Here is a 27,304-nt window from a genome sequence, read left to right as displayed (position 1 = left end):
GGTTAGAGGAACACTAGCATTGAAGAAAACCAGGATATTTGTTGGAATAAAATGGGAAAGTTTAAATAGGGCATCCGTGAATACTGGTTATCAAGGGTGATGCAGTTTCTAAAACATATCCATTGTTTTAGAATAAGAATGTCTATTTCCAAAACGTCCGTCATTAGAGTTGACGTTAACATAACCCAAGGGGCCTGTTTTTTCTAATACCACTCCACACTGTGTTAATAAGAAGTTTCTTCTTATTGTGGCAGGAAGATGACTCTCCAAAGTATATTCTACCCTTTTCCAATGAGGTCTTTTGTCTAATGCATCTTAAGTAAATCTGCAAAGGAATAGCAAATCCAACAGATGCATATTTAAGAAATTAGAATGGAGACTTCAATACTGGAGATACAAATCCTATGACTTTTTTTTTTTAATGCAGAATTAACTTTTTTAATAGATTTTATTTATTTATTTATTTATTTATTTATTTATTTATGGCTGCTGCGTTGGGTCTTTGTTGCTGTGCGCGGGCTCTCTCTAGTTGCGGCGAGCAGGGGCTACTCTTTGTTGCAGTGTACGGGCTTCTCATTGCGGTGGCTTCTCTTATTGCAGAGCACGGGCTCTAGGTGTGCGGGCTTCAGTAGTTGTGGCACGTGGGCTTCAGTAGTTGTGGCTCATAGGCCCAGTAGATGTGGTGCACGGGCTTAGTTGCTCCGTGGCATGTGGGATCTTCCCGGACCAGGGTTTGAACCCACGTCCCCTGCATTGACAGGCAGATTCTTAACCACTGCGCCAGCAGGGAAGCCCCCTATGACTTTTAAGATATAAATTAGAAGACATTGAAATTTTCAGTAGATATAGTAGGAACCAAATTCATTCTTTATTCTTTTTTTTTTACTTTCTTATCCCATCTACTCTTTTTCCTCATATTTCTTTACCACCATGTTTCACACATAATAACAAGCCATGCTCAGTAAATGTTTGTGCATCTTTCCTATTGTGAGCTGTTGAGTAACTGCAGTACAAAATTCCAACTAATGTGATGTTATGATATATAAATCAAACAATCTCTTCCTGTCTATAAAGAGCAAAAGTCCAGCAAATGTTTACCTGTAGAATAATAGGAGGGACAACCTTAAGGAAGAGAAGATCTGTGAAGACTCGGGCCAGGTCCAGAAGACTCCTTGTGGATGAGTGTTGAGAGAGGAAACCCAGTACAGACTCTCATCTCTTCAGCTCAGAGTCTATGCTCTATGAAGCAGATATGTTGGTAGCAGATATTTTGAAAAGGGTGATGACTTGTATAGACAAACACTACAAATAATTTTGGAACATTTTTCTAGTGTCACTTGGGAAACTACTGAAGGATGTGAATGGTTGTTTTTGTTTATATCTTTCTATTTCTAGTTATTCATTTTCACAGTCATTCTGGGTTTGAAGACTTGACTATTAATTAACCAATTAGTTTATTGTATCTGAGTCATGTATCAACTCATTTACTGCAAAGAACCATGCTGTGAAATAGATACTTTCTCCAATTTATAGATGGGCCTATGAGATTATGACTAGTTACATTGTTTTAATGAGATCCCACAGGTGAGATTAGACTAAAGGTTTTCTGGTTTCTCTGTTTCTTGCACTCTATCTGTTGCTATTCAGATAGACGCTAGGAATCCCAGAAAACAGAGTGAATGGCTTAGTGTCTACTTCTGGGACATCTATGCAAAATCATGACATCTGGAGACCTTGCTTGGTACACTGGATTCTAAAATTTAAGTTGGTACTTCAGGTTTGCTATTTTTAACCCACTCTGCTTTTCTTTGAAATTATTCTCTGTCAATTGGCTTTTAAGGAAAGAGCCTATATCGAGTCTTATAATTGAGTATTGACTTTTATTGCTAGTGATGTGGCTGTGTGACACAGTGGAATGAGGAGGAGTGGGGAGAAATTGAGATAGTGGAGTGGATGGTGGCAGCTTAGAGGGCCAGAGGAAAGCAACTTGAATCTTTGCAGCTAGTGATGGAGTGGTGTAGCTATCGGTGGGGAGCACGGATCTTCTGAGAACATTCCTAAAAATGGCGTGTGGGGTGCAGTTTTTTAAAATATGGGTAATCTTTATGTAATTCATTTCAAACTTATATAAAAATATAATTAATTTTAACTATGATAACAAATGCTCATATAGTATTCAATATGAATACAAAAGTGAATGTGTCCAATAATGCTTTGAACTTGAATGGTCAGTGTATGGGATGGAGATTTTGGTCCGAAAAGTTGGTAGAAAAATGAACACTAGAATGGTGCTAGAGGTGCAGGTAGGAGCCTCCCCACATGCTCCGTCTCCTCAGCTTTATTTTATCACTTAAAGTGATATCCTCCTTGTGTTTGCTTCCACTGATATGAGAACCCAGATGAACTGTTTAGGGACAAAGAAGCAGGAGTAAAAGGAATGCTGGCTTACCACTGAAGAGGGGCCTGGGAATTGTCAGTAGAAACCTATTGTTTCCAGATAAGTAATGACAACATTAAAAATTTTCAGTAGATATTTCCTGAGCACTTATTACATGCCAGGCACTGCAATAAGTGCTTTATAGGTATTACCTTGTTTAAATCTCACAAAACCTATTATAATTCCCATTTTACAGGTTAGGTAACAAAGGTACAGAGAGATTAATAACACAACTAAGTAACACCTGTGTAAGAGTGATTTTTCTTTTATTCATTCTACAAGAAACCAAGGAGAGAAGGATGCAAGAAAGAAAAAGGCATCTAGCACTGGGCTTGGTATACGTTTGGTGTCTAATGCATGCTTATTGACTATGTTAAGTCTGGATTTTTGAACAGTTTAGCAAAGGCTCTTGGCAGCCTTTACTATAAAGTCTGTTAGGCAATAAAATGTGTGAAATGTCTACAAAGGGAGCAAGAGGCTTCTTGAAATAGTTGAGGTAGACTTTAAACTGAATTTTAAACTAAGTCATTGTTTTCTCCAAGTTCCTCCCATTGTGTGATCTCGTAATATTATGACATTCTTACCTCTGATCTTACTAAAGGGTTGTATTTATAGCCTATTTTATAAATTCTTATGACTCACCCCATAAAGTCTGTCATGAACTGGATCTTTAAAAAATGAGAACAATATCCCTGCCTCTGTTAGAGTGATGGGAGTTAAATAACCCCCAAATGTTTTTCCAGGTTTATGCTATTTATAAACTATTAAGAAAGGGACCTTCCCCACCACCTTCCAAGGAGGGAAGTTTATATAAAGTTTCATTTAATGGGACATGATGATTATGGTGATTTGATGATGATCATATCTTCAGCACCTATTTAAGCACCAGAGACTGATTTATGCTTTATTTTTAATCTTCACCACCAGACCTGGGATCTGAGTACTTCATGTTTGACCAGTGAAGAAACTGAGGCTCAATGAATTTGTTAATTATCCCAGAAACAGCAATGTATAAATAATAGAGATATAATTTATTCCAAATTTGAGGTCTGCATGATACAGGTTTTTTAAAAAATTTTTTGATGTGGATCATGTTTAAAGTCTTTATTGAGTTTGTTACAGTATTGCTTTTGTTTTCTTGTCTGTGAGGCATGTGGGATCTTAGCTCCCTGACCAGGGATCGAACCCACACCCCCTGCATTGGAAGGCGAAGTCTTAACCACTGGACCACCAGGGAAGTCCCTGCATAATATAGTTTTAGCTAAGGGATTAAACAAACAGCATTTTTTTTAAAAATACCAACTTCCAAAACCCTGTCATTGTTCCCAGTGCTGCGTCTAGGCCAAAAGTTTTAGGCATTTACTGGACAGCAATCAAATAGCCATGGAGTGTGTTTCAGATTTGGGATTCTTGAGTATCAGTGATTAGACTGATTTTCATTTACTGTGGCCTCTGGGAAACTGGTAGATGCATGAGTGTGTGAAATATCAGCAGTGAGATAATAAAATTACTACAACCCAGCAATGCCTGCAAAGTTTATTTATGAATATGATGCAGATAGTGATAATTAATCCTCTGGACATTCCTTAGCTCTTTTAAGAGACAGAGTGTTCATGATATCTGGAGCAAAACCCATGTCTTTTCAGTTATTTTACAGTTCAACTTGGAACTTCATAGGTCTAATCAACAATCATTGTTGATAAAGATAAAGAAAATCAACAATCATTGTTCCCCAAGAAAAGGTTTTTTAGTCTTTTTTCTCCCGTAATACAACAGATTGAAATGTTTTGCAATGAACACTTACTTCCTCATGCTCAGGATTATTTTGCAAGCACTGTTAATTCAGATATGCCTCTGGGTTCTTAAATTCTTTCTGAATTTCTCTAATCATCCTGGGGGTTAGGCATGGGGTTGGTTTGTAAATTCCTGGTGTATAGATGCATGTCAATGTCTTAGTTTTCTTTATATCTAAGTCTTTACTGTACCAGGAACTATAATTTCATGGTACATGTTTTTACCAAGTAATTCAGCAATAAGCTATTGTCAATAAAATTGTGTTTTTTAATATTATTCCAAAATGTTTAGTGATGCTTGTGTTTGGTGGGGAAGATTCACAGAAATGCCTTTTTTCTTGGTATTTGCATCTGGTATAAGTGATATAAATATCCTTTCTAATGAAAAAGAAATAGCTAAAAGGAGGAAGGAGTTATCCTTATCACTATATGTCTGTCTATCTACCTATCATCTATCTACCCATCCACATATCCATCCTTCTTTATAGGTAGATATAGATACAAATAAGAGACTGATTTATGCTTTATTTTTAATCTTCACAACCAGACAAATAAGTAGATACACATAAATAAGTAGATATACATAAAATACATATATATGTTTGCAGTGAAATCCACTAAAATATTAACAGTACAAACCTACAGACAGAACACTATGGGAAATTTATTTTTTTCTCATTTTGTTATAATAACATAGTCTTATTCTTAATGATAGAATAAATGTCCATAAAAACCATGTAAAAAAAATATGCTAAGCTCCAAGTAGCCATGGACCATGTTTCATATTTAGCATTAACGGGTACCAGTAAATCGACTTCATGTGCACTTCTTAGGAGGTCAGCTCAACCATGAAGGTTTTCTTCAGTCCTTCCTCCTAGATGGGATTGTACACGGCCTTGGTCTTAGTTTGTCCTTCTACAGATATGGAATACCATAGACTGGGTGGATTAAACAACAAAAATGTATTTCTCACAGTTCTAGAGGCTGGGAGGTCCAAGATTAAGGCACCAGCAGATCCAGTGTATGGTGAAGGCACATTTTCTGGTTTACAAATGGTTCTCTTCTTGTATCCTCATTGGCAGAGAGCAGGGAGAGAGCCTATGTCCCCTTCTTCTTCTTCTTTTTTAAATGAGGTCATTAATCCCATCAGGAGGGCCCTACTCTAATGACCTATTCTAACCCTAACTACCTCCTAAAGGCCTTACTTCCAAACACCATCACATTAGGAGTTAGGATTTTAACATATAAATTTTGGGGGAGACACAAACATTTAGTCTACAGTATCCTTCTTTGAGCCTCTGTTCCATCCTGTTTTAGTTTATTTCACTGCTTATTTATAGACCGATATTTCTAATTCTGCCTTATGTTCCTTAAGACATACAGCTTTTTATATTTGGCATTCCATTGCCAAAGCTCAGATACTGGTGTATAAAAAGGATATTAATGTTGTGAAAAAAATAATTCCTGTATGATCTTGATACTTAGTGTTCCCAAGAAGCACTTGGCCATAGACACAAAGCATCTTAATGTTGTCATATTTGGAAGAGTTTTCTCAACAGAGAAACTACTAACCTGCCCACTTAAAGTTTTAAATTTCATGAAATTGTGTGTTGTAAATCTGCCAAAATATCTATTCCAATTTTAAAAATTTTACTAGAGAATCAGTAAACATCTGATTTCTATAGACAGAGACAAATAGGAGACTAAATATATATTTTACTTAAAATGAAAACAAAACAAACCAACAGCAGCAATGACAGTAACACATACATACTGTGTAATCAAGTGCAAGTTTTACACAAACACACATTTCCTTTGAACTGCCGCAAATAACTTGCTGGCTAGTGCCATCTTGCTTTGGGCTTGGGTTCATTGTTTTATATGGTATTTTGTGGCAACTGCTAATTATCATAAGCTGTCCAATAAATGTGATGGATTGTCCAATTAACTCTTCATCAGCATCCATTTTTGAAGATGTTACCTATTGAAACTGATGGCAGTTTATGACCTCCATGTTGCGTATGTAGCTAATTACTCCTTAGACAATAATTATTAAGTTTCTTATGCTGCATTCAGTCATTTTGTTTTACAAATTATGATGCCATTGTGTTTCCCAATTCATTTGACTTCACAACTATGGCTCTCTAAGGATTACTAAAGGTCTGCTGTGGAATGTATGGATCATAGAAACAGTGAAGTAGATTACAAATGTATCTGTTTTGTAGGTTTTCCATCGACCGGCACACCGACCTGGAGAGACAATTCAACGTTAATGCAGATGATGGGAAGATAACGCTTGCAACACCGCTTGACAGGGAATTAAGCGTGTGGCACAACATAACAATCATTGCTACCGAAATCAGTAAGTGCCTGGGTTTGTTCATTTCTTCCTTATGTGGCTGAGTTCAGTTTATGCCTAGGGATCATATGACAAGTGGTCCCAGTTTCTATTAGATATTTTGGCATTGGAACTTATTTTATTGTTCCCGAGGAGCCTTTGAATGCATCGTCTCAACATGAAATAAGGTACACTGTGGTAAATGACCAAAAAGTTGCAATATATGTGGGAAGGAAACATTCTTCTATCCAAGTATTCTTATATCTATATCCATTGTTCGGCCATCAAAAACAATGTTTTGCATATAAAAATATGGGGAAAGATTTAGTATAAAAGGGTAGGTTAAAAAAATAGAATTCAAGAACTATATACCATAATTTAAATAAGTGGACCCTAACATATATATTATATTCGATATAGAAACTATTATTCACATAGTTAAACTATGCATATATACATACATATATACATGCAGAAAATACAGAACGAAAATTTACACTGTCAATACATATCATTTTGGGGAGATGAGATGATAGGTGATTTTTTGTTTTTTAGAATTAATATGTCTTACACAGTAATCATGGACTATTTATTTATTTATTTTACATGTTTATTGGAATATAATTGCTTTACAATGGTGTGTTAGTTTCTGCTTTATAACAAAGTGAATCAGTTATACATATACATATGTTCCCATATCTCTTCCCTCTTGTGTCTCCCTCCCTCCCACCCTCCCTAACCCACCCCTCCAGGCGGTCACAAAGCACCGAGCTGATCTCCCTGTGCTATGCGGCTGCTTCCCACTAGCTATCTACCTTACGTTTGGTAGTATACATATGTCCATGCCTCTCTCTCGCTTTGTCACAGCTTACCTTTCCCCCTCCCCATATCCTCAAGTTCATTCTCTAGTAGGTCTGTGTCTTTATTCCTGTCTTACCCTAGGTTCTTCATGACATTTTTTTTTTCTTAAATTCCATATACATGTGTTAGCATATGGTATTTGTCTTTCTCTTTCTGACTTACTTCACTCTGTAGGACAGTCTCTAGTTCCATCCACCTCACTACAAATAGCTCAATTTTGTTTCTTTTTATGGCTGAGTAATATTCCATTGTATATATGTGCCACATCTTCTTTATCCATTCATCCGATGATGGACACTTAGGTTGTTTCCATCTCCGGGCTATTGTAAATAGAGCTGCAATGAACATTGTGGTACATGACTCTTTTTGAATTATGGTTTTCTCAGGGTATATACCCAGTAGTGGGATTGCTGGGTCATATGGTAGTTCTATTTGTAGTTTTTTAAGGAACCTCCATACTGTTCTCCATAGTGGCTGTACCAATTCACATTCCCACCAGCGGTGCAAGAGTGTTCCCTTTTGTCCACACCCTCTCCAGCATTTATTGTTTCTAGATCTTTTGATGATGGCCATTCTGACTGGTGTGAGATGATATCTCATTGTAGTTTTGATTTGCATTTCTCTAATGATTAATGATGTTGAGCATTCTTTCATGTGTTTGTTGGCAGTCTGTATATCTTCTTTGGAGAAATGTCTATTTAGGTCTTCTGCCCATTGTTGGATTAGGTTGTTTGTTTTTTTGTTATTGAGCTGCATGAGCTGCTTATAAATTTTGGAGATTAATCCTTTGTCAGTTGCTTCATTTGCAAATATTTTCTCCCATTCTGAGGGTTGCCTTTTGATCTTGTTTATGGTTTCCTTTGCTGTGCAAAAGGTTTGAAGTTTCATTAGGTCTCATTTGTTTATTTTTGTTTTTATTTCCATTTCTCTAGGAGGTGGGTCAAAAAGGATCTTGCTGTGATTTATGTCATAGAGTGTTCTGCCTATGTTTTCCTCTAGGAGTTTGATAGTTTCTGGCCTTTAGGTCTTTAATCCATTTTGAGCTTATTTTTGTGTATGGTGTTAGGGCGTGATCTAATCTCATACTTTTACATGTACCTGTCCAGTTTTCCCAGCACCACTTATTGAAGACGCTGTCCTTTCTCCACTGTACATTCCTGCCACCTTTATCAAAGATAAGGTGACCATATATGCGTGGGTTTATCTCTGGGCTTTCTATCCTGTTCCATTGATCTATCTTTCTGTTTTTGTGCCAGTACCATACTGTCTTGATTACTGTAGCTTTGTAGTATAGTCTGAAGTCAGGGAGCCTGATACCTCCAGCTCCGTTTTTCGTTCTCCAGATTGCTTTGGCTCTTCGGGGTCTTTTGTGTTTCCATACAAATTGTGAAACTTTTTTGTTCTAGTTCTGTGAGAAATGCCAGTGGTAGTTTGATAGGGATTGCACTGAATCTGTAGATTGCTTTGGGTAGTAGAGTCATTTTCACAATGTTGATTCTTCCAATCCAAGAACAATCATGGACTATTTAAAATTATATCTTCAACGTAAAATTTTTCATAAATTACATGTGAAAATGTAACCTTTTTTTCAGAGGAGGTTCTAGGGTTGTTAAAATAACACATGTTAGTCCTTCTGCCAATTTTTAATAGCACAGCCTCTTTGATTACACTTAATGACACTATAATTTAGTCTCTAAACAATAGCTGTATGGTACAATTTAGTGCTATTCTGTCTATGAGAACTCACACTCTGTCTCTCCAGTTTTTTTTATTATACAGAACATGCAAAGGGGATGTGATATTCATTTTCTTTCCAAGCAAAAGACATTGTGCATATTACCTGACTTTATTTTTCCATAAAGGAGCTGATGAGGACTTCACAGTTTACACAGTTCAAGGGAGACATTACATTCTTGAGGGAATTAGGGTAGAAGGAATCTGAATAAGGAAATAAAAACTCACAATAAGCAAGATTCATGGGCATACATATGTAAAGGACATCAGCCCTAAGATCTGCTCTATGCTCTCTCTAAAACCTGCTCTGGTTTCACAGCTAATGTCTCTGAGATATGTTGATAAATTTGTCTGTAAGAGGAAGAGTAATCTAGACCTTGATGAAGGGCATGGTTTTTCCTTGTTCTGAGATGTGGGGTAATGTCTTCCATGGAGTCTTACTAAAAACAAAAGAAAACAGAATACAACCACGGTGTGAAAAAGTGACGATTCAAGAGTGAAGAATGTTTCTTTTGGCAACTCAAAGCAGGCAAAGAACCTGCTTGATATGGAATGAAAAAAGAGCTTTGGAAACTTCGGTGTTTTTACTTATTAGAAGTACCATTTTCTTCTCCAGTATGTGACTCTGGCAATAGTTTTCCCTTGTAACATTAAGGGATAAAGGAAACAAAGCATCCCATTTGGTGGCTTTGGTTTATTAGAAGTCTTAACCCCATCTAGATATGAAATTTTTACAATTTACAGTATTGAAGCTGCATATCACCTTAAGTTTCTGAGAAAAACTGTATCTATTTAGATTGGTTTGAGGCTATATAAAAACGCTCTAAAGGACCATGGTTTTCTTTAAAGTATGTAGGCAATAATTACTTTTAAAAGAATTTTCTCATATATTGAACATAAAAACCTACTTGAGTTCCCCTTAATCTATGACACTTTTTTAATGAGATGGATGCCTTCACTTAAATATTCATCAAGGAGGCCCTAATTAGAAGAATCCAGGTACTCCTTTGTAAAGAGTAAAGGGAAATGAATACACAGAATAGGTGGTTAGGAAATATTTCAGGGGCAACCCAGAAACAAAAGTCTCATTTGCAAGGAATCACAGACAAGTAAGGAAGACAGATACAAAAGCAGATGCTCTGGGATAATGAGCTGTTAATTCTAGGGTGACAAGGGTACCAAACCAAATAAGAGAAGACATTCATTTGTTCATTCACTCAATAATTATTTATGGAGTCTTCGGTACTTGCCAAGCACTGTTTTAGTGACTGAGGATATAGCAGTGAACAAAATAAGCAAAAACCCTGGGCCTCTTGAAGTTTTCCTTCTAATGGCACTTGGAAGCCCCTGCATATAAAAGTGTGAGTTGGAATCTGCTGATATATCTATAAAGAATGACACGGAGGTGAGCAAGAAGGTGATGAGTATTGGGAATTACAAGCAGTTCCATGTTGATGGTGTGGAAAAAAAAGTATGACCACAAACCTCTTTCAATGAACATATGATTGATTAAAAAATACTGAAACATAGATCAGATTAAGTTTTCTTCATGGCTTGACAAAAATCACTCAAGTATGCCCCAGATTCAAGGTTACAGTTAGCTCCATAGAGACCAAATAGGAAATGGTTCTGTCCACATGACAACCCTCAGCTTTACTTGGAACCTTACAGAATTAAAAATATACAACCCAAACTTACATTATTCTGTTGACATCAATGGGAGTTATCTCACCTTTTATTACATCCTTTTTTGATGTTTGGTTTTTTTTTACTCAGAGATTGAAAACTAAACTTTTTTTTTTTTGACTTTTTGCATGTAACTTTCTTAAAACCAACAAGACAGAGTACAAAAGAGAACTTTAATTTTAGTCTGTAAAATATAAGCTGAGGTGGGCATAATTCTAGAAATTTAAATGTAAAATTAGGTTATCTTTTTTTTCTAAATCATGAAAGGAAGTTGAAATAAGATCACAGAGAACATAAGAAATATTGGAATTACTATGAAAATGGCTTAGAAACTTGTTTTCACTTGGTTTTATTATTTAGCCCATCATGTAATGTTTATCTTCCAAAGCCGCAGACCATGTCTTGGAAAAAAATATTAAAGGGAGATTTATTGTATTTGGATGAGATGAATATTTAAAACTACCCTGGACAATAGAACCCCACAGGGGGAGGTTCTAATAAAGAAATATTCATTCCAGGGAGAACAATTTAAAATTACTCTCAGATCACCATCTCTTCAGACAAAAGATTTAAACAAATGAAATTAAGCTAAAAAATGGATTTTAGGAAAGTCCATCTGTTATCTCTTAATGAGAATGGAGATATCATCCTTTATCCTCTTGTGTCAGATTCACTTAACCAAGGCTGAGATGCTTCACTGTGTATATTTCCCAAGAATTTCAGTGGTAATAGATCTAACTTGCCATCGCAATCAACAGGCACATCTCATTACATGATCTGGCAGTTAGATGCCCAAGTACTAACAAGAGATTAGGCTTGTATAGAGCATCTTTGCTAAGTAGCTTTGCTAGTAGCATCCCTTGAAACTATTTTGCATGGCTGCTGTGTACCATGGTGGTGAAGGCTTAAAGTAAATTTAGCTAAACACTGAAAAAGTATCATGTAATCCCTATGGTACATTTAACTCACATCAGTCTTTGAAAACAGGTACTATTACTGTATGCATTTTCCAGTCAAAGAATCTCAGACATAGGTTAAGTAACTTGCCCAGAGTCTCCAAGAGAACAAAGGGTGGAGACAAGATTGGTACCCTTGTTGCTTAACTGCAGATTACATGCTCTTAGATGCCTTCTTTGGGGGGAACCCTGTCCTATATCGTCTTTCCTTCCATCCTCCTGCTTAAATCGAGCTTCTGACACTGCCACATCATTTCCTAAAACAAGCGAATGAAATAGTTCTTCTGTGCAAAGCGGAAGGCTGGTGCAGGGACAAGAGTGCACTGGTGGAAAGAACAAGCCTGCATTTGCTCAGGCCCTCGTGTTCTAACGTTTATAACCCAGGGGAGGAACATTGCCTAATGGACAAAGCCAGACTCTGGAACTGTTCAGACGGGAATTCTATTCCCATTTCCAAGATCAGGAAACTGAGGAACATTTTAGGGGACAGCATTTTTCAATGAAGTTCACAGAGAACTTGACATGCCCGGCTGATCCCAGTCACCTGGGTTATTGTTCAAACCAGAGTTCTGGTGTTTGCCTAGGACCTATGGAATCAGAAACTCAAGGCAGCCATTCAGGAATCCACTTTTCGCAAGTTCTCCCACCTCCCCTCCACCCTCCCCATCAGATTCACATTATAATTTAATTATATTATAATTAATATAATTTTCTATTATAAACATAATTATGATATTTTGAAGGAGGGCAGAAAAAGGTGACGTGTTCTTCTGTGTGTGTGTTTTGGTCTCTATTTTTTGTTATTCCTGTGGTGATAGGTGATATTTCACTGAGCTGAGGTTTGAGCTAAGGCTTGTCAGATGACGCACAAGATCCCTTTAGGTTGGGTAGTGTAGTAAGACCTGCTTAAGAGAGAGATATGGGTAACAAGCTCAGCTGTCAGAGAGATAAAGGATATTGGGGGACAGTAAGGGAAACATTTTCTTACATAGAGTCTCTGCAGGGACATTTCAGAGGCATTGAATGCCCATTTTAGAGTGTCCTTCCCAGAGAGAGTGGTGGTGTGGGATGGAAAGTGGGGAATCCCGCTGACACTGTGTACCCGAGAGCTGGCAACTGGCATTTGCAGAAAGCATACTACTATTGGTTACCTGAAAGTATTGTAAAGCAGGAAGCATATAATTGCCCATTAAATGAATCTCTTTGAGTTATTGATAATGCATTGCTCTAGCCCACTACAGTGGGCTGCACACAATATTGTCAATGAAGCTTTTCACTAATGATGGTTAGATCTCCCAGGGGACATACTAGTCTGATAGCACTTAAGGAATGTTTCTTCCTGACATAGGGCCCAGCTGCCAGAATAATTGCTTTGTCCAACCCAGGCTACTTAGGAAAAATACATCTTTATAGGGAACTCATTGTTTCGAGAAATTCTGGGTCCTGGAGTTGGATGGAGTTGGCCATATATACATATATACGGGCCATTTTGCCCGTATAACCTTGGGCAAATTATTTCCTCTCTCTTGCTCTCAGTTTTCCCACCTGTGAAATGGGAATCATAACTGTTCTTTTAAATTTAGGTTGTAGTAAGAACTGAATTAAAAGTGATGGTACTATGCCTTTTAGCTTAAAATCTATCTATAATCTTTAGTAATTGATGAATAAATCACATATGTTCTTGTTAATACAGCCCTAACGTGAGGCTTTGAATAACAGCTTAATTTTAAATTATTTATTTGGTTTATATTTTCTTTTACCCCTTCTCCCCACAACAACAAAATTGGTAGTCGTGACTTGTGTGTTACTGCTGGGTGCAGTTGTGTTTCTTCATTGCACCGCCAATATGTTCAGTGACCTTCCTCTTCTCCCTGGTTTGGGCATGGTGGATTGACCTGTGCCTAAATAAAAACCCTTGAAGTGAAGCAGGCATATTCTGGGAGAGCCTGATTGAATTAAGGACTTCAGATTTTATATCAAGATCTCGTTCAAAATATGCAATGTCTCTATCTATTGCCTGTGGCATAATCGGGACTAGAGTGTCTTTAAGATCAATATCATTCCCTTGTATAGAATTGAGTGGAAGCAGATGGAGAGAAGGTGTTGTCCAGTTCAGTAACTCTCACAGAAGGGAAAGGATGATGAAAGTCTGAGGTGAACAGTAAAATTCAGGGGCAGGAGTGGTTAAGGGCTCCCAAATATCAGAGAAGCTGTAGCACTATGGCTGACTGTCTGGGAATATAATAAGCACATGGCAAGTTCCTAGCAAGATCCCCCTACCTCAGACAAGCATGCAGGTGCTATAAGGTAGAGATCAGTATTCTTAACAATAGAGATTATAATGAAGGGAAGTGGAAATAAATTATGGGAAAGTGAAGGGGAAGCTAGAGTTTCCTGGGAAAGAGATCAGCATACAAAATAAGATTTCCCTACAGGGAAGAATGGGAGTGTCATTCCAAGTTCAAGGAGAAGACTGATACAGGCCCCACATGAATATCATTTTGTGGGTAACCCACACCAGATTTATTTTAACCACTATAGTGCCCACTTCATATACAGCTGCTCCAGTTACTTGAATACTGACTTGGGAATCTCTCCCTTAGTTCCTCTTTGTTCTGCATCCTTTCTACCGATATCCTCCCACCACCTCTCCATCTCTTTCATCTTTACCCCTCTTTTGTTCTAATCTACTGATATTTAGAAAAAGCCTGCAGATTGAGACTGGAGCTATATCAATAGATTTTAACTAGGAACTCCTTTAAGATATCACTATGCCTAATAGCCCCTTAATCCTAACCCAGAAAAAGGCAGAAGGTAAGAGGCTTCCATCCCTATGTCTTGCCCTGGTCTCTCTTTATAAACCACCCTCCTCAAATCCTTAAATGTAACTCCTACTGTAGACAACTGTAGATAAAGGATAGGAAGTAGGCAGCAAATAGTAATTCAAGGTTTTCAGCTGCAAGTTGTAGCAAACTGACCAGTCATAGCAAATGGTCGTCTCCAGACTTGAGGGTACCAGATTAAGGGGGGGCAGGTAGGGGAGGTCCTAGATATGTGAAGAGATTATAAATATTGGAGGATAGTAGGTTGATTTACCCTCAGCTACGGTTTCTCTGAGGACAGAGGAAGCACATGGACTTGGGAAGAAAGTGCAGACATCAGTCTACAAGTCAAAGAGAATAACATATGAGTTAAGTGGCCAAGTTTATAAGTCAGTTTGCTTGGATGGAATCATAATTTTTTCATTCAGTCACACTCACTCCATTGGTAAATTACTTCGTTCTGTGGCTTAGTTTCCCTATTTATAAAATGGGGGATATATTGAAACACCTTTAGAGGTGTGTGATAAGGAATGAATATGTTTACATCCTAATATCTTTCCTAACGTAGAATAAACTTCTGGTAATAATGCTTATGCTAATATTAATTATCATAATAATTATAAAGTAAACATTAATTTTATCACTTTATATAATTAAAGAGGATATGCCTAAAAGTAATCTTTTTGTCATCAAGTGAAACCACGCACCTTTATTTTAAGGATATACAAATTGTGAGTTTTTGAGGCCGTATCATCCTGAGCTGATTTGGGAGGTATAATTTTCCACAAAAATATGTATCCAAAAGGAGGGGCTTCTTTCCTCTTGTCAGTGCTGGCCAGCTTGGCAACCTTAAAAGCCTCCTTCTAACCCCAAACTAAGGTCACAGTTACTGTTCCCACTGCTTTCTCAGACAGCAGTAGTGCTTACTAGGTAAAACCAAACTATGAAGTCAAATTTTCAGAGCCAGAACATATGCTCTGTGTGTGATTTGAATAAGTCACATAATCTCTTTTAGCCTCAGTTGCTATATTTGAAATTTGTCATGACAATTAAATGATGTAATACAGGTAAACTGCATAAAATAGAGCCTGGCGTATAGGAAGGACTCAATAACATTTCTTCTTTCCCCTCTCTAGTGCCCCTCCCCCCTCCTTCCTCACCCTCCTCTCTATCCTTCTCCAGACCAAACCTGGTGCCTGCTCAACCCTGCATAAACATAAACTTTATGTCCTTTATCTAAACATTCTATTTGTCATTCAGATCTCCCTTTTTCTCCCAGCCACTTGGGCTTAGGAATAAAGGGAACCAAAATAGTCATATGGACGTTGATTTGTATTGGTCCACTTCTGCTGCATAAATGACCGTGTCAAAACTTAAAATGATAAAGATGTATTTCTCGTGGTTCTCTGGAGCAGCTGAGTGGTTCTTTTGGTCTGAACTGGTTTTGCTAGTCTATCTGGTCAGCTGGTGGCTTGTCTGGGGCTGGATGATCTATATTGGCACCAATTGTATATATGACAGGCTAGTTAGGCGTTAGTTAGCGCCTCTTCTCTGCTCCACATGGCCTCGCATCCTCTAATAGGCTAGGTCAGCTCCTCTGGTGCTACTCCCAGGCGTCCATGGAACAGCAAAAGACTGGGGAGCAAGTACTTGCCAAGTCTCTATTTGCATCAAGTTTGCAAATCCCACTGGTCAAAGCAAGTCACATTACCAAGATTAGGTTTAAGGAGTGGAGAAACAAATGTCACCTCTTGATGGGAGGAGTTGGAATTTCCAAATATTATGGGCATTCTTTTTTAGAAAAATTAATTTCACACTGGGATGCTAAATCTCAGTATATATGACCAAGAATGATATGGACCTGTAGCCTACACACATAGGTACGTCCCTTCTAGATTCCTCTTCTCACATACATCTAAAATTCTCTGCTCTCACGTCTTACTTATTTGAGAAAAAGGATTGGACACAGTATTTCTAACAGCTGTCAACTAGTTAACTATAGATTCTTTAGAATTTCAACTTAAGTAGCAATTTGTATTATTCATAATAAATCTATTAGCACATTTTTAATGCTACAAAAATTTCTCCTACCTGACTGCTAGTGTAAGCTTTAGCAACTATTATTAATCCTTTGCTATAAGGTCTCAAAGATCCATGCTCTTTGCCTTTAAGAGACTGGTTGTGGCTTATAATACCCATTTACTTGCTTGAGGTTTTGAAAATACCTTTTTTTGTTTGTTTGTTTGTTTGTTTTGGCTATGCCTTGTGACTTCCGGGATCTTAGTTCCACGACCAGGGATGATCAAACCCGGGCCCACAGCAGTGAAAGGGCCGAGTCCTAACATGGGCTACCAGGGAATTCCTTGAAAATACATTTCTAAAGGGAGAAATTGGTAAAGTCCTTGTTCTCATGAGACATTTTATTATTGCTTGTTATTGATCACTGTTTTATCCTGGGAGCCTAGCACAGTGGGGCTCCCAGTACATATTTGCTGAGTTAATGAATGAATAAAGGAAATAAGAATTAATACCACAAGATAGTAACCTGATTATTTCTGACTCTAAACAGACACTATTGATTAATTGGTGGAAAGGATCTCTGCTTTTAATATACCCCACTTAGCTGTTTGTTAAAAGTCTTGGGCAGACAAGCACATAGGCACAGTGGCTTTTCTGGATTTTTTAAAGTCCTTCTTTCCTGAGTGACTGAAGGTGAGGCATAAAGGGCAGGAATGACTATGCTCTCCTTGTATGAAAATTGTGGGGCACTGACTGTGCTCAAAAGGAAGAATTCCCAAAGAATATTAACCAATCTAAGGTCAGAGACAGAGACCATGAGAAAGGTGCTGGCAGAGAGGAGCCTCAGGTCCTCTCACTTTTTCCCCAAGGAGCCAGGCTTCTGATCTAAGAACCTTTATTTCTCTTCCCTCTGAGAGCCTGAGGCAAGCCCTGAATTATGCCAGCCCACACTTCATTACCCAATGAGCCCGTTTATCGTTTAATCTGATATGTATTGAACAAGTGGAAGCAGGTTACAAAGCAGCAAAGCCTAAAGAATGAAAATGCAGCATGTTTTCTGATTACAGGACTCCCTAATCCAGGGCTTAGAAGTCAGGGCTAAAAATAGATGCCAGTTCCATCTCTGATCCACCCCCACCCACCTAGCATTTCAGTGCCAGGTCAGGTGGCCCTTTTAGCCAGATGGTAGAATTTTGAACTATGATAACTTGCTTCCATCTAATTTGGGGTGGCAGGGCATTGGTCACTCTACACCCTCACTTATGATACTGATACCTTCTTGTTCCTGGAGTGTCTATAGGACAAGGGTTCACCCCACGTGATGCCCAAGGTCAAGGGTTACGCTGTTTGTCACAAAGAAGCAAGGAAGTAGAATGTAAAGAAACTGTCTCTAAGGCATGCATTGAAACTCTAAATATTATTATAAAAAATAATATTATATAAAATATTTATAATATTATAAAAAGCATATAATTTGGAGTAGGGTGGGATTGCTCCATTGGATGGGAGAGACAGTCTTCTCTGGGAAGATTCTTTGTGGATGGTATATTTTCATCAGGGTCATAAAGCAACAGTAGGCTTTTGTCAGAGATGTATTTCCAAACTAACGAACGTCTCAATCAAGAGGAGAAGAGCACAGAATATCTTCTGCAGATTAGAGAACTCAGGAGAGAAAAGAATATATGGTTGGAAAGTTAAGTATGGAAAATTATGATTGCCTTCGGATGCCAGGTACAGGAAATGATCTTATTCTCTGTGTCAGAGGGGCCCATCAAATACATAGAAATATTAAAATAAGGGAAATGTCTGGCTCAGAATATTAGCATTCCAGATTTAGGAGCAGAATAGGTTATGAGTGGAACAGAGAGCCTACAACCTAGAGAATGAGAAGGGGAAGAATATGGCTATGATGGTGGCTCAGAATCGCTCAAAGAGCTTGTTACAACACTGGGCCAAAGAATCTGTATTTCTAACAAGTCCCCACGTGAGGCCGATGCTGCCGGCCCAGGTCCCGCACTTGGAGAACCACTGCTATAACCCCTGCAGTCCTGATTCAGAGTAAAACTGAAGCTGCGTTAGAAATGGAGTTTGAATGAACAGAAATTGGCATCTGGCTAAAACTAATGAGCAGCAAGGAAACTGATGGAGACTAAACCTTGGTGACGAGAATGAAAGTAATGATACAATTAAGAGTTACTGCTTACTGTATGCTAGGCAGCATTCTAGCCCTTCTCATGCCCTTTATCCATTTAATCCTCACAACGGTTCCATAAATCGGTACCACCTGTCTCTCATCTCATAAAGAAAGCGAAGATACCAAACTTCAAGCTCTCCATGGTTAGGTGGCTAAGTTTGGATTTGATCCTAGGTTTGTCTGACTCTTCAGCCCAATCTCTGACAATTGAGCCTGCATCCTCTCCTAGTGATAGCCTAGTTGCTCCTGAGACATATCATGATTCATGTTAACAAGTCAAAAAACAGAAAAGATGGTCCATCCTTCCAAAGTTTAAGAGTTCACAGCCTTCCTTTGACTAGCTCTTTATAAAACAGGTTAGAACACAATGGGATGTCACTGATACGCTTTTTTCCCCACTGAAAGGGTGGGAGGAGGTCCAGTTGGGGATAATGAATCTAAAATTTGCATCTGTGAACTAGCTGTTCCAGGGGAATTTGGATTTTTAGGAACCTCCAGTTCCTAAATTTAAAACAAATTAAAGGGGCTCCTTTATTGAAGTTTGAATGCTCCTGCAACCCACTGAGATAAGCCTAGAATGATGCTGAAGTCTGCTCCGCACACCTGCTGTTATAATTTGACAATGAATGATTAATAATAGGCTGAAGAAGGGAGACATGGAATAAAACCATGGATGACAAATGTGGAAGGAAAAAGCGTCGGCTATGCAGCCAAACAAATATGAATTCCAGCCTAGTTTACATTAACAACAACCTACTTGAACATCAACAGTTTCCTTGATCAATCTAATGTGTTTATTTATTGGTTAAAAGGAAACTGTAATACTCAATAGGGAACTAACACTCAGCTGGTTGATATAGAGAATATATATGCATATATAATTATCATATTTCTGTAATTAATATAGATTACATTAATATATTATACTCATCACATATTATAACATTATTTACTATAATTTAATATGGCATAATATAAATATATTCTCTATATCTGTTTTTAGCAATGGCAATAATAATAAAAGCCTCATCACCTGTTCTTTCAGGTGAACTATTGTGAGCTTGATGTTCAAGAGACACTGACTTAAAAAAAAAAGACACTGACTTTTTAGAACATTCTCTGTCTTGACTTTAACTGTTTTGTTCAGTAAAACAAATAATTCTAATGCGCTATGAAGAAAATGTGTGTTTTTCTATTTTATAAAAATATATATATATGTATTTTTCCTAGCTCTAAAATAAGGCTTGTCTTCAGGTTGTGTTTTAGGCACAGTATCTGAATCTCATTGCCGGTTAATACTTGAGTATCTCTGGATATAAACATACCCACACTGAGCCAGCATCTGATTTCCTGCTGAAGTGTTTTTCACATTTCCAATATAATTATGTAGCAGTTACAAAGAAACCAAGACTGAACTCCACAGAATACCAGAATACAACAAATCCACATTTGTTTATTTAAGAAACGATATAAAAAGCATGGAAGACAGAACTGATGTGTTGGGTGACTTCTCAGGGAAACTGATAACCTAAAATAAATCTGAAAATATCTGGATATTTATCAGAAGTGATTGGTTAGGCATGGGTTGAAAAAGGCATTTAGATGTTCTACAAATGGCCTCTGGCATATAAATAGGAGACCTTAGTGAAAATGGAAAATACTGAATTAGATATCTTTATTTTGGTTTTGGTCTCTGAATGATTGATTTTGTCCCTTGTAGTCTCCATCTTAAAGAGAGTTAAGATCCAATAAATTAGTCAGTAAATGTACCAAATGACTGTTGACTGAGCACACAAAACTTTAGTGAGTCAAACACATTTCTGCACCTCTGTACTAGACACTATGGTCACATGTTGTTAAAGACATAGTTCCCGGCCTGGATGCGGGGCTTCTGCAGTAGGGAGATAATTGCTGGACTACAAGCAGGTTGTCTAATGGAAGGAGACAGAACACATCCTAATAACACATATGAGGAAGAAATTAGCTCTGTATGGTGCCTTCTCCAGTGTCCCTAGGAGTCAAGTGCAATGCTCTATTGGGACAAGTGAAGAGGAAGAGCAAGAATGTTGCAGGTGAAGGGAATAGCATGAATCCACCCAGGATGTTTTGGGAATTTTGTGATGAAAGGTAGGGAATTGTTGATCTTGGCTTGTTTCAGTCCTGGTTATGGGAGCCTCCACTTTATGCACACTTATTTCCACGTGGACCTTTCTGTTGTGCTTTTTAGCCAACAGGACAATAAAAATGAACACCCAAGGTCTATTGTCTGTTTGTAGAAGGACTGGAGAAGCTTACTGGTCTTTGGACATCATAGGAATTACAATTTGGGAAAGTTGCATAGATGCATACAGAGCAACTCTCCTATGATCTCCTTTGATTCAGCGTCTAGATCTGTTAAATTTATCAGATCTGTGATAATAATATTTGTGAGTGGCAATCAGATCTGTGATAATAATATCTGTGAGTGGCAATCAAGGCAAACTAGAATTTGAGATGCTACCTAATTCCAGGCAGAATGACAGTCACCACTGTGTGCAAACATTTGTTTCATTCACTCCTTACAACAGCATTGGGATGGACACATCCTGAGCATTGTTTCAGAAATACATGAAATGAAATCTGGGGAAGTCAGGGAATGTATATGAGGTCACAGATCTAACACTATGAGGTTCAAATCCACCAGGTTTAATACCAAAGCCTGAACTCTCTACTCTTTGGTGCTACTAATTGTGACAGATGGGAAAACAGGGCAAACATCCTTGAAAAATATTAATCTCTGTACAAATGTGTCATTAAATGCCAGGCTTTGTGCTAGGCACTATACGTTCGGGAAGAAAAAATCAGGGAATTAAATTGCTGGTAGTCTACTTGGGATAAAAATCATAAAAATAAAAGTCACATAAGGTAGTATGTTTATTTTATTCAGCATAGTTTTGCCAAGAAACTTGGCTCATCTACACCTTCACATGAATATTTTTGTCCTTCTTCTTAATGGACACATACTGTAATTATTGTGTCTACAATAGGAACAACTAATTTTAAGAGGCAAGGAGTTGGGTATGATAAATCCATTCATGAAACATAGGTTCAATTCTTGGACCTATCATAATGGTACTTCTGGACTTCAGAGTTCTCTTTAGCCTGTGGATAAAATGAGACCGTCACTAAGTTCTCATCCATCTCGGGTTGATGGATCTTCAGTGGCTGCAGCATAATATGAGAATGAAGAGCACAGGTTTGGGGACAGAAAGATATGGGGTTGTAAGCTAACTACAATACCTGTAACTCAGGTGATGTTAGGAAAAGCGCTTATCCTTTCTAAGCCTTATTTTCATCATTTGTAAGGTGTACATAATAACATTTTTCTATAGTGCTGTATGCTTCACCTACCATAGTCCCTAGTCTTAAAAAAATCATAGAATAGTTGAAATATACAGGGGAACATGTGGGGGAAGCAAAAATCTTTAATCCTTTAAAACAGCATATTCAAAGTATGGTCTAGTGTAAACCCTTTTAGGGGTTCCATGAGGTCACAGTGTGTTTATAATAATACACAGATGCTATTTGCCTTTTTCTCTCTCATGTTCTCACACGTGAGAGTGGAGTTTTCCAAAGGCTACATAACATGTGTTGGTATCATTGCTCAATGGCTAATGAAATGTGTGTGTGTGTGTGTATTATTTTGTTTTAAAAATTAGTTGTGATTTCTAGTTGCTAAATATTGAGAGATATAAGCTAGTAACATGTTTTTATAAATAAAAACATTTTGATTTCTTTAGTTATTTTTAAGTGTATAAGGAGGCCCTGAGACCAAACTGTTTAAGAACCATGGCTTTAGGAAGGCATTTATCTTCCCAATTAGTTTGAGATATAGTAACAGCAAGAAGTATTGCTATATCTTAGATATCATGTTGATAAAATAATTTATCACCAGCAAAATGTAGGTTGGATATTGAAAGAAGTAATGTATATAACATCTTTCATAGGATTCTTGGTATAGTATAGAGAGTAAGAGCTCACTAAATGTTGGTCATTGTTAAGAGCAGAATGAAAATGAAGTTATCCTCAGTGGAAATAGATTGACATTATAATTGACATTTCTAGGGTCTCATCAAATAAGGCTGCCTTCTCTAGAGACAGCATTTTGTCAGGACAGATCAAAGACTTGCCTTCTGTTAAATCCCGGGTATTGTTACTCTTTCAGAGAGGCATATGAGCAGGAATAGGGAATTAAGTATGTCACAGAGATAAAGGCGGGGGGCCCATCCAGGTCTTCCAGGGAGTGACACCCCGGTATAAGGACCAAGCCTGATGTGCTCTTTCAAGACAAGCCCTGACTCTAGAAATAGGCGGATTAACAGAACACAGGGCTGCTAGGATTTAAATTGCACATCTAACTCCCATTCCTCTCACTCCATGTTTTTTCAAGCCAATTTTTGTGACTATTTTATTCAATTTTAGAAACGCTCTAGTAAAATTTGCTGACCTAGATGATGATGATAATAATGACAACAACAACTATCATTCCATCATTTCTTGAACTTACTTTCCTCAGAGCTTGACACAGCATTCTAAGTAGTCACCCATGTATTTTACAAAACTTTCCTATGTGGTTAGAAATTAGATTATCTACATTGTGCAAATGAGCAAATCAGATAGCTATTGTGTGTCTTTAAGCTTTAAGGACTTTACAACTAGTACTTGGTGGAGCCAAACTTTGAACCTGTGTTTGTCTGACACCAGAACCTCTGCCTTAACCACTGCGCCACACTCCAAAGCCTTTGGCGGACACTTTATTTTCACTGTAAATTAATGTATTCACGTTCTTGTTAAGCAGGTGTCTTCCATGGGCTTGGCTAATGCTTATCTGTGCTGAAGCACCATTCTCTTCAGGAATGTGCTGACAGAATGAAGTTTCTGTTCCCACAAAGCTGAGGACAGAACCCTAAATCTCAGTGAATGTAGCAAGGTGAATGATATTTTGGAAAATTTAGTCATGAAAGTGAGGCTCTTGCCAGATAAGGATAACTTTGGCCTCCAGATTTCATTTCTGCTAGTAATAGGAATTCCTTACATTTCTCTTTTTATATTATATATTTGGTAAACTGATTCTTTATTCTTTACAACACTGAAGCCTCAAAACAACAATATGAAAATAAGCCAGGGCTGGTTGTATTAGCCTACGTTTTAGATGATGTAGCTGAAAGTTAGAAAGCTTGAGTTGTTTTCTCAGGATCATTCTGCTAGACAGTGTAAAGTCATTTGGTAACCCTAAGACTTTTCATGAATCTGTAATTAGCATGTGCTTCACTGATATTCATTTTGCAAGAACAGATATGTACCAGATCAATTCTGGTAATACAAACTGTGAGGATGGTAACAATAATACCACCTCTTGGTCACTCTGTGTATTACCATCAATTTTATGGAGTAGTTATTTTATTTTATTTTATTTTTTGCGGCACGCGGGCCTCTCACTGATGTGGCCTCTCCTGTTGCAGAGCACAGGCTCCGGACGCGCAGGCTCAGCGGCCATGGCTCACGGGCCCAGCTGCTCTGCAGCATGTGGGATCTTCCCCGACCGGGGCACGAACCCGTGTCCCCTGCATCGGCAAGTGGACTCTCAACCACTGCGCCACCAGGGAAGCCCCTGGCGTAGTTATTTTACCTAGGAACTGTATAAGGAGTGTCACACACACTTTTAAATCAGGCAGAAATCATCTTGGTAAACACCTTGAAAAGTGTTAGCACATCAGAAGAAATCGAATTGAGAATGGGCGTGTTTCCACTGTCTTCAAGGGAGCAAGATGGCTGCTGCGCTGCTCCTTACACAGTGCTCATCCTCTCACCTCTCTGCAGACTGTCTTCTCCAAAGCACATAAATGCAGCCCTGGAGTTGTGTATGCTTGAGGCTCAGAAGTTAGATCTTGTTTTTAAGGTGCCAGGATAATGTTGGCCTGAAGCTCCTCTTCATACCATAAGTAACTTGCATGGACAAAAGACTATTAACTTTTCTTAGTACGATAAATATTGAGATAAGAGACTGTTAAGTAAATAGATTATATTATCTTCATTTTATAATATTGAGATATATGGAGGTATTTTCCTCAAGATCACTGAATGAGCAATTTCTAAAATTAAAATGTCTACCAAGTCTGTCTTTCTACATCAGTAGACTATATTAAAATTAAGAGCACATGGACTCCTTGCAAATAACTAAGTTTATTCTGGATATAGAGTCTCTCCTCTCTCTCTGATTCCTTTCTCTCCTCCCATGGAATCAGCCTTGGGTTTCTCAAAGGAATGCAGCTAATTAAAAAAGTTTAGGGCTTCCCTGGTGGCGCAGTGGTTAAGAATCTGCCTGCCAATGCAGGGGACACAGGTTCGAGCCCTGGTCCGGGAAGATCCCACATGCCACGGAGCAACTAAGCCTATGCACCACAACTACTGAGCCCACGCGCCTAGAGCCCGTGCTCTGCAACAAGAGAAGCCACCGCAACGAAAAGCCCGCGCACCAAAACCAAAAGTAGCCCCCGCTTGCTGCAACTAGAGAAAGCCTGTGCGCAGCAACGAAGACACAATGCAGCCAAAAATAAGTATAATTAATTAATTAAAATAAATAAATAAAAAGTTTATATCGGTCTATTGCTGAAGTACTGGGTCAAGCCAGATGTGAATTTCAGACTTTGTTTCATATTTGAAAACAATAAAGTTACTTCCTTTCTTATCAGAGTTAAAGCCTAGAAGGCAGAAAACAGTAGAACTCTCCTGCATTAATGCGAGAGCATTTTTAAACAATTAGATGCCTATAATACGTGATGTGAAAACATCTGGCAGCAGAAATGAAAAATTAAATCAACTGGAATTTATCCACATACAGCCAAGCAACAGACGTGGGGGAAAGGCTGGATGAGTATCTCAACTAATTTTGATAAATTCCAGGAGAAATAAACCCTAATTGTCCACTTATTAAGTCTTTGGAATCATGGGTCTAATGATAGTAATCCCATCTGAAGGTTGGGTGCCAACTGAAGTGTCAGCTTGCAGCATTTGAAGATCATCCCTTTCTTGGTTTCTTAATTCTCAGATGTCTTCATTCTTTTTTTTTTTTTTTCTGAAAAATTGTTTAGTTTCTCAGATCTGTTTGAGATTTAGGCATTTGATTTAAGCACTTGATTCAAACAACAAAAAGCTCTTTAAAAATCACATTATTCCTGCATTCTTATATCTGCCTTACTCACCAAGGTTGGTAGGGTCATAGTTCTACTGGAAATTTTATTTGAAGAATCCAGTAGAATAATGATGATGATCTCTTAATTTATCCAGATTACAGCTCTTTACATGTATTTCATTAATCTTTGCAGCATTTCTCTGAAGTATGTAAAGGGCAAGTATTATTAGACCCATTTTTCAAGTGTAGAAAACAAGATAAAATGAGATAGAAAATCATTTTCCTAGGATAGCAATAAGAGCCTTGACCAAACCACCTCATATATGTAGTTGCAGTATTGCTTTGAAAACGTGACAAATGCTAGCTAGTTAATTTACTTGGAAATTATTTCTTAAACTTGTAAGATGAGTTATTAGTGTGTGTGTGTGTGTGTGTGTGTGTGTGTGTAGATCTGTATCTATATTTATATTCTGAGGGGAAGAGGAAAGGGAATTGTTTCTACACATTACAATAAGCATTGGAGTTGAGGTCTATCCCAATGAGGCTTTTCCTATAGACCTACATCGTTGGAAACACCTCACAGGATAACTATGTGGTTTCCTTTACTCACAGAACTATGTGTTAAATCTGTGGGAAAGAACTACAAGACAGAGCTGCTAAATAAACTATGAAAAACCTAACAATCAAACTTTTTAATCATAGGTATCGGCATATCCCAAAGATCTGTACTATTCTAGGGTGTGATAGCTTAGGAATTAATATGATTTGAACTTAATGAATGTTTAGAGGGTGTCTTAAATTCAGAACCACGCAGCTCCATCTCCTCTGACCCTGAACATGGCCCTAAAGTAAATTGCTTGAGGAAACTGGATCCTAAAGATTACAGGTGGGGAATTTTTGAAGTGTGTCCATATTCCATTGGATATCAAAGAAGCCTGACTGAAAGAATTGTGCATGACTTGACATGACAACTGTGGATTGAGCAAAAGTTCTTTTTGGAAGGGCTATCTTGAAGATTATGACTCAAACATTGGAGGAACTAAGGTAGATTGGCAGTGGAAGGAATCAGAATGTGTGAAATTCCTTAAAAATGTATTGACTTTAAATAATTTTGCCTGTGTTACACATAATTTTTAAAACGCTTTACACTTTTTGTAAAATAAATAAATAAATAAGCATTGGAGAACTGAGGACTAATTTAAATTAGTCAATCCTCTCTTGGTCTATGTCATGCCACCTATTACCTTCACCGTATCAGTTTTCTCTACCTTTCCTACCCAAAGCTCATGACAC

The 27,304-nt window shown here is 37.8% G+C and overlaps 1 protein-coding gene and 1 non-coding gene across 3 annotated transcripts in view; both read left to right on the top strand.

Annotated features, from left to right (window-relative positions):
- CDH8 (cadherin 8) overlaps nucleotides 1-27,304 on the top strand; it is a 363,158-nt gene that overhangs the window by 230,567 nt on the left and 105,287 nt on the right. For both annotated transcript variants that reach the window (XM_060130251.1, XM_060130250.1), the window contains exon 7: nucleotides 6,456-6,592. In XM_060130251.1, coding sequence (XP_059986234.1) covers nucleotides 6,456-6,592 — 137 coding nt within the window. The remainder of the gene's footprint in view (nucleotides 1-6,455; nucleotides 6,593-27,304) is intronic.
- LOC132510521 (small nucleolar RNA SNORA18) lies at nucleotides 26,534-26,664 on the top strand. Its single transcript, XR_009537328.1, has one exon. It is a non-coding gene; the product is annotated as a small nucleolar RNA SNORA18 (small nucleolar RNA).

Source organism: Lagenorhynchus albirostris, chromosome 19 (assembly GCF_949774975.1).
Source record: "Lagenorhynchus albirostris chromosome 19, mLagAlb1.1, whole genome shotgun sequence".
Lineage (NCBI taxonomy): Eukaryota > Metazoa > Chordata > Mammalia > Artiodactyla > Delphinidae > Lagenorhynchus > Lagenorhynchus albirostris.
Note: the sequence above shows the minus strand (reverse complement) of the source record. Positions and strands in the feature narration are given on the sequence as shown.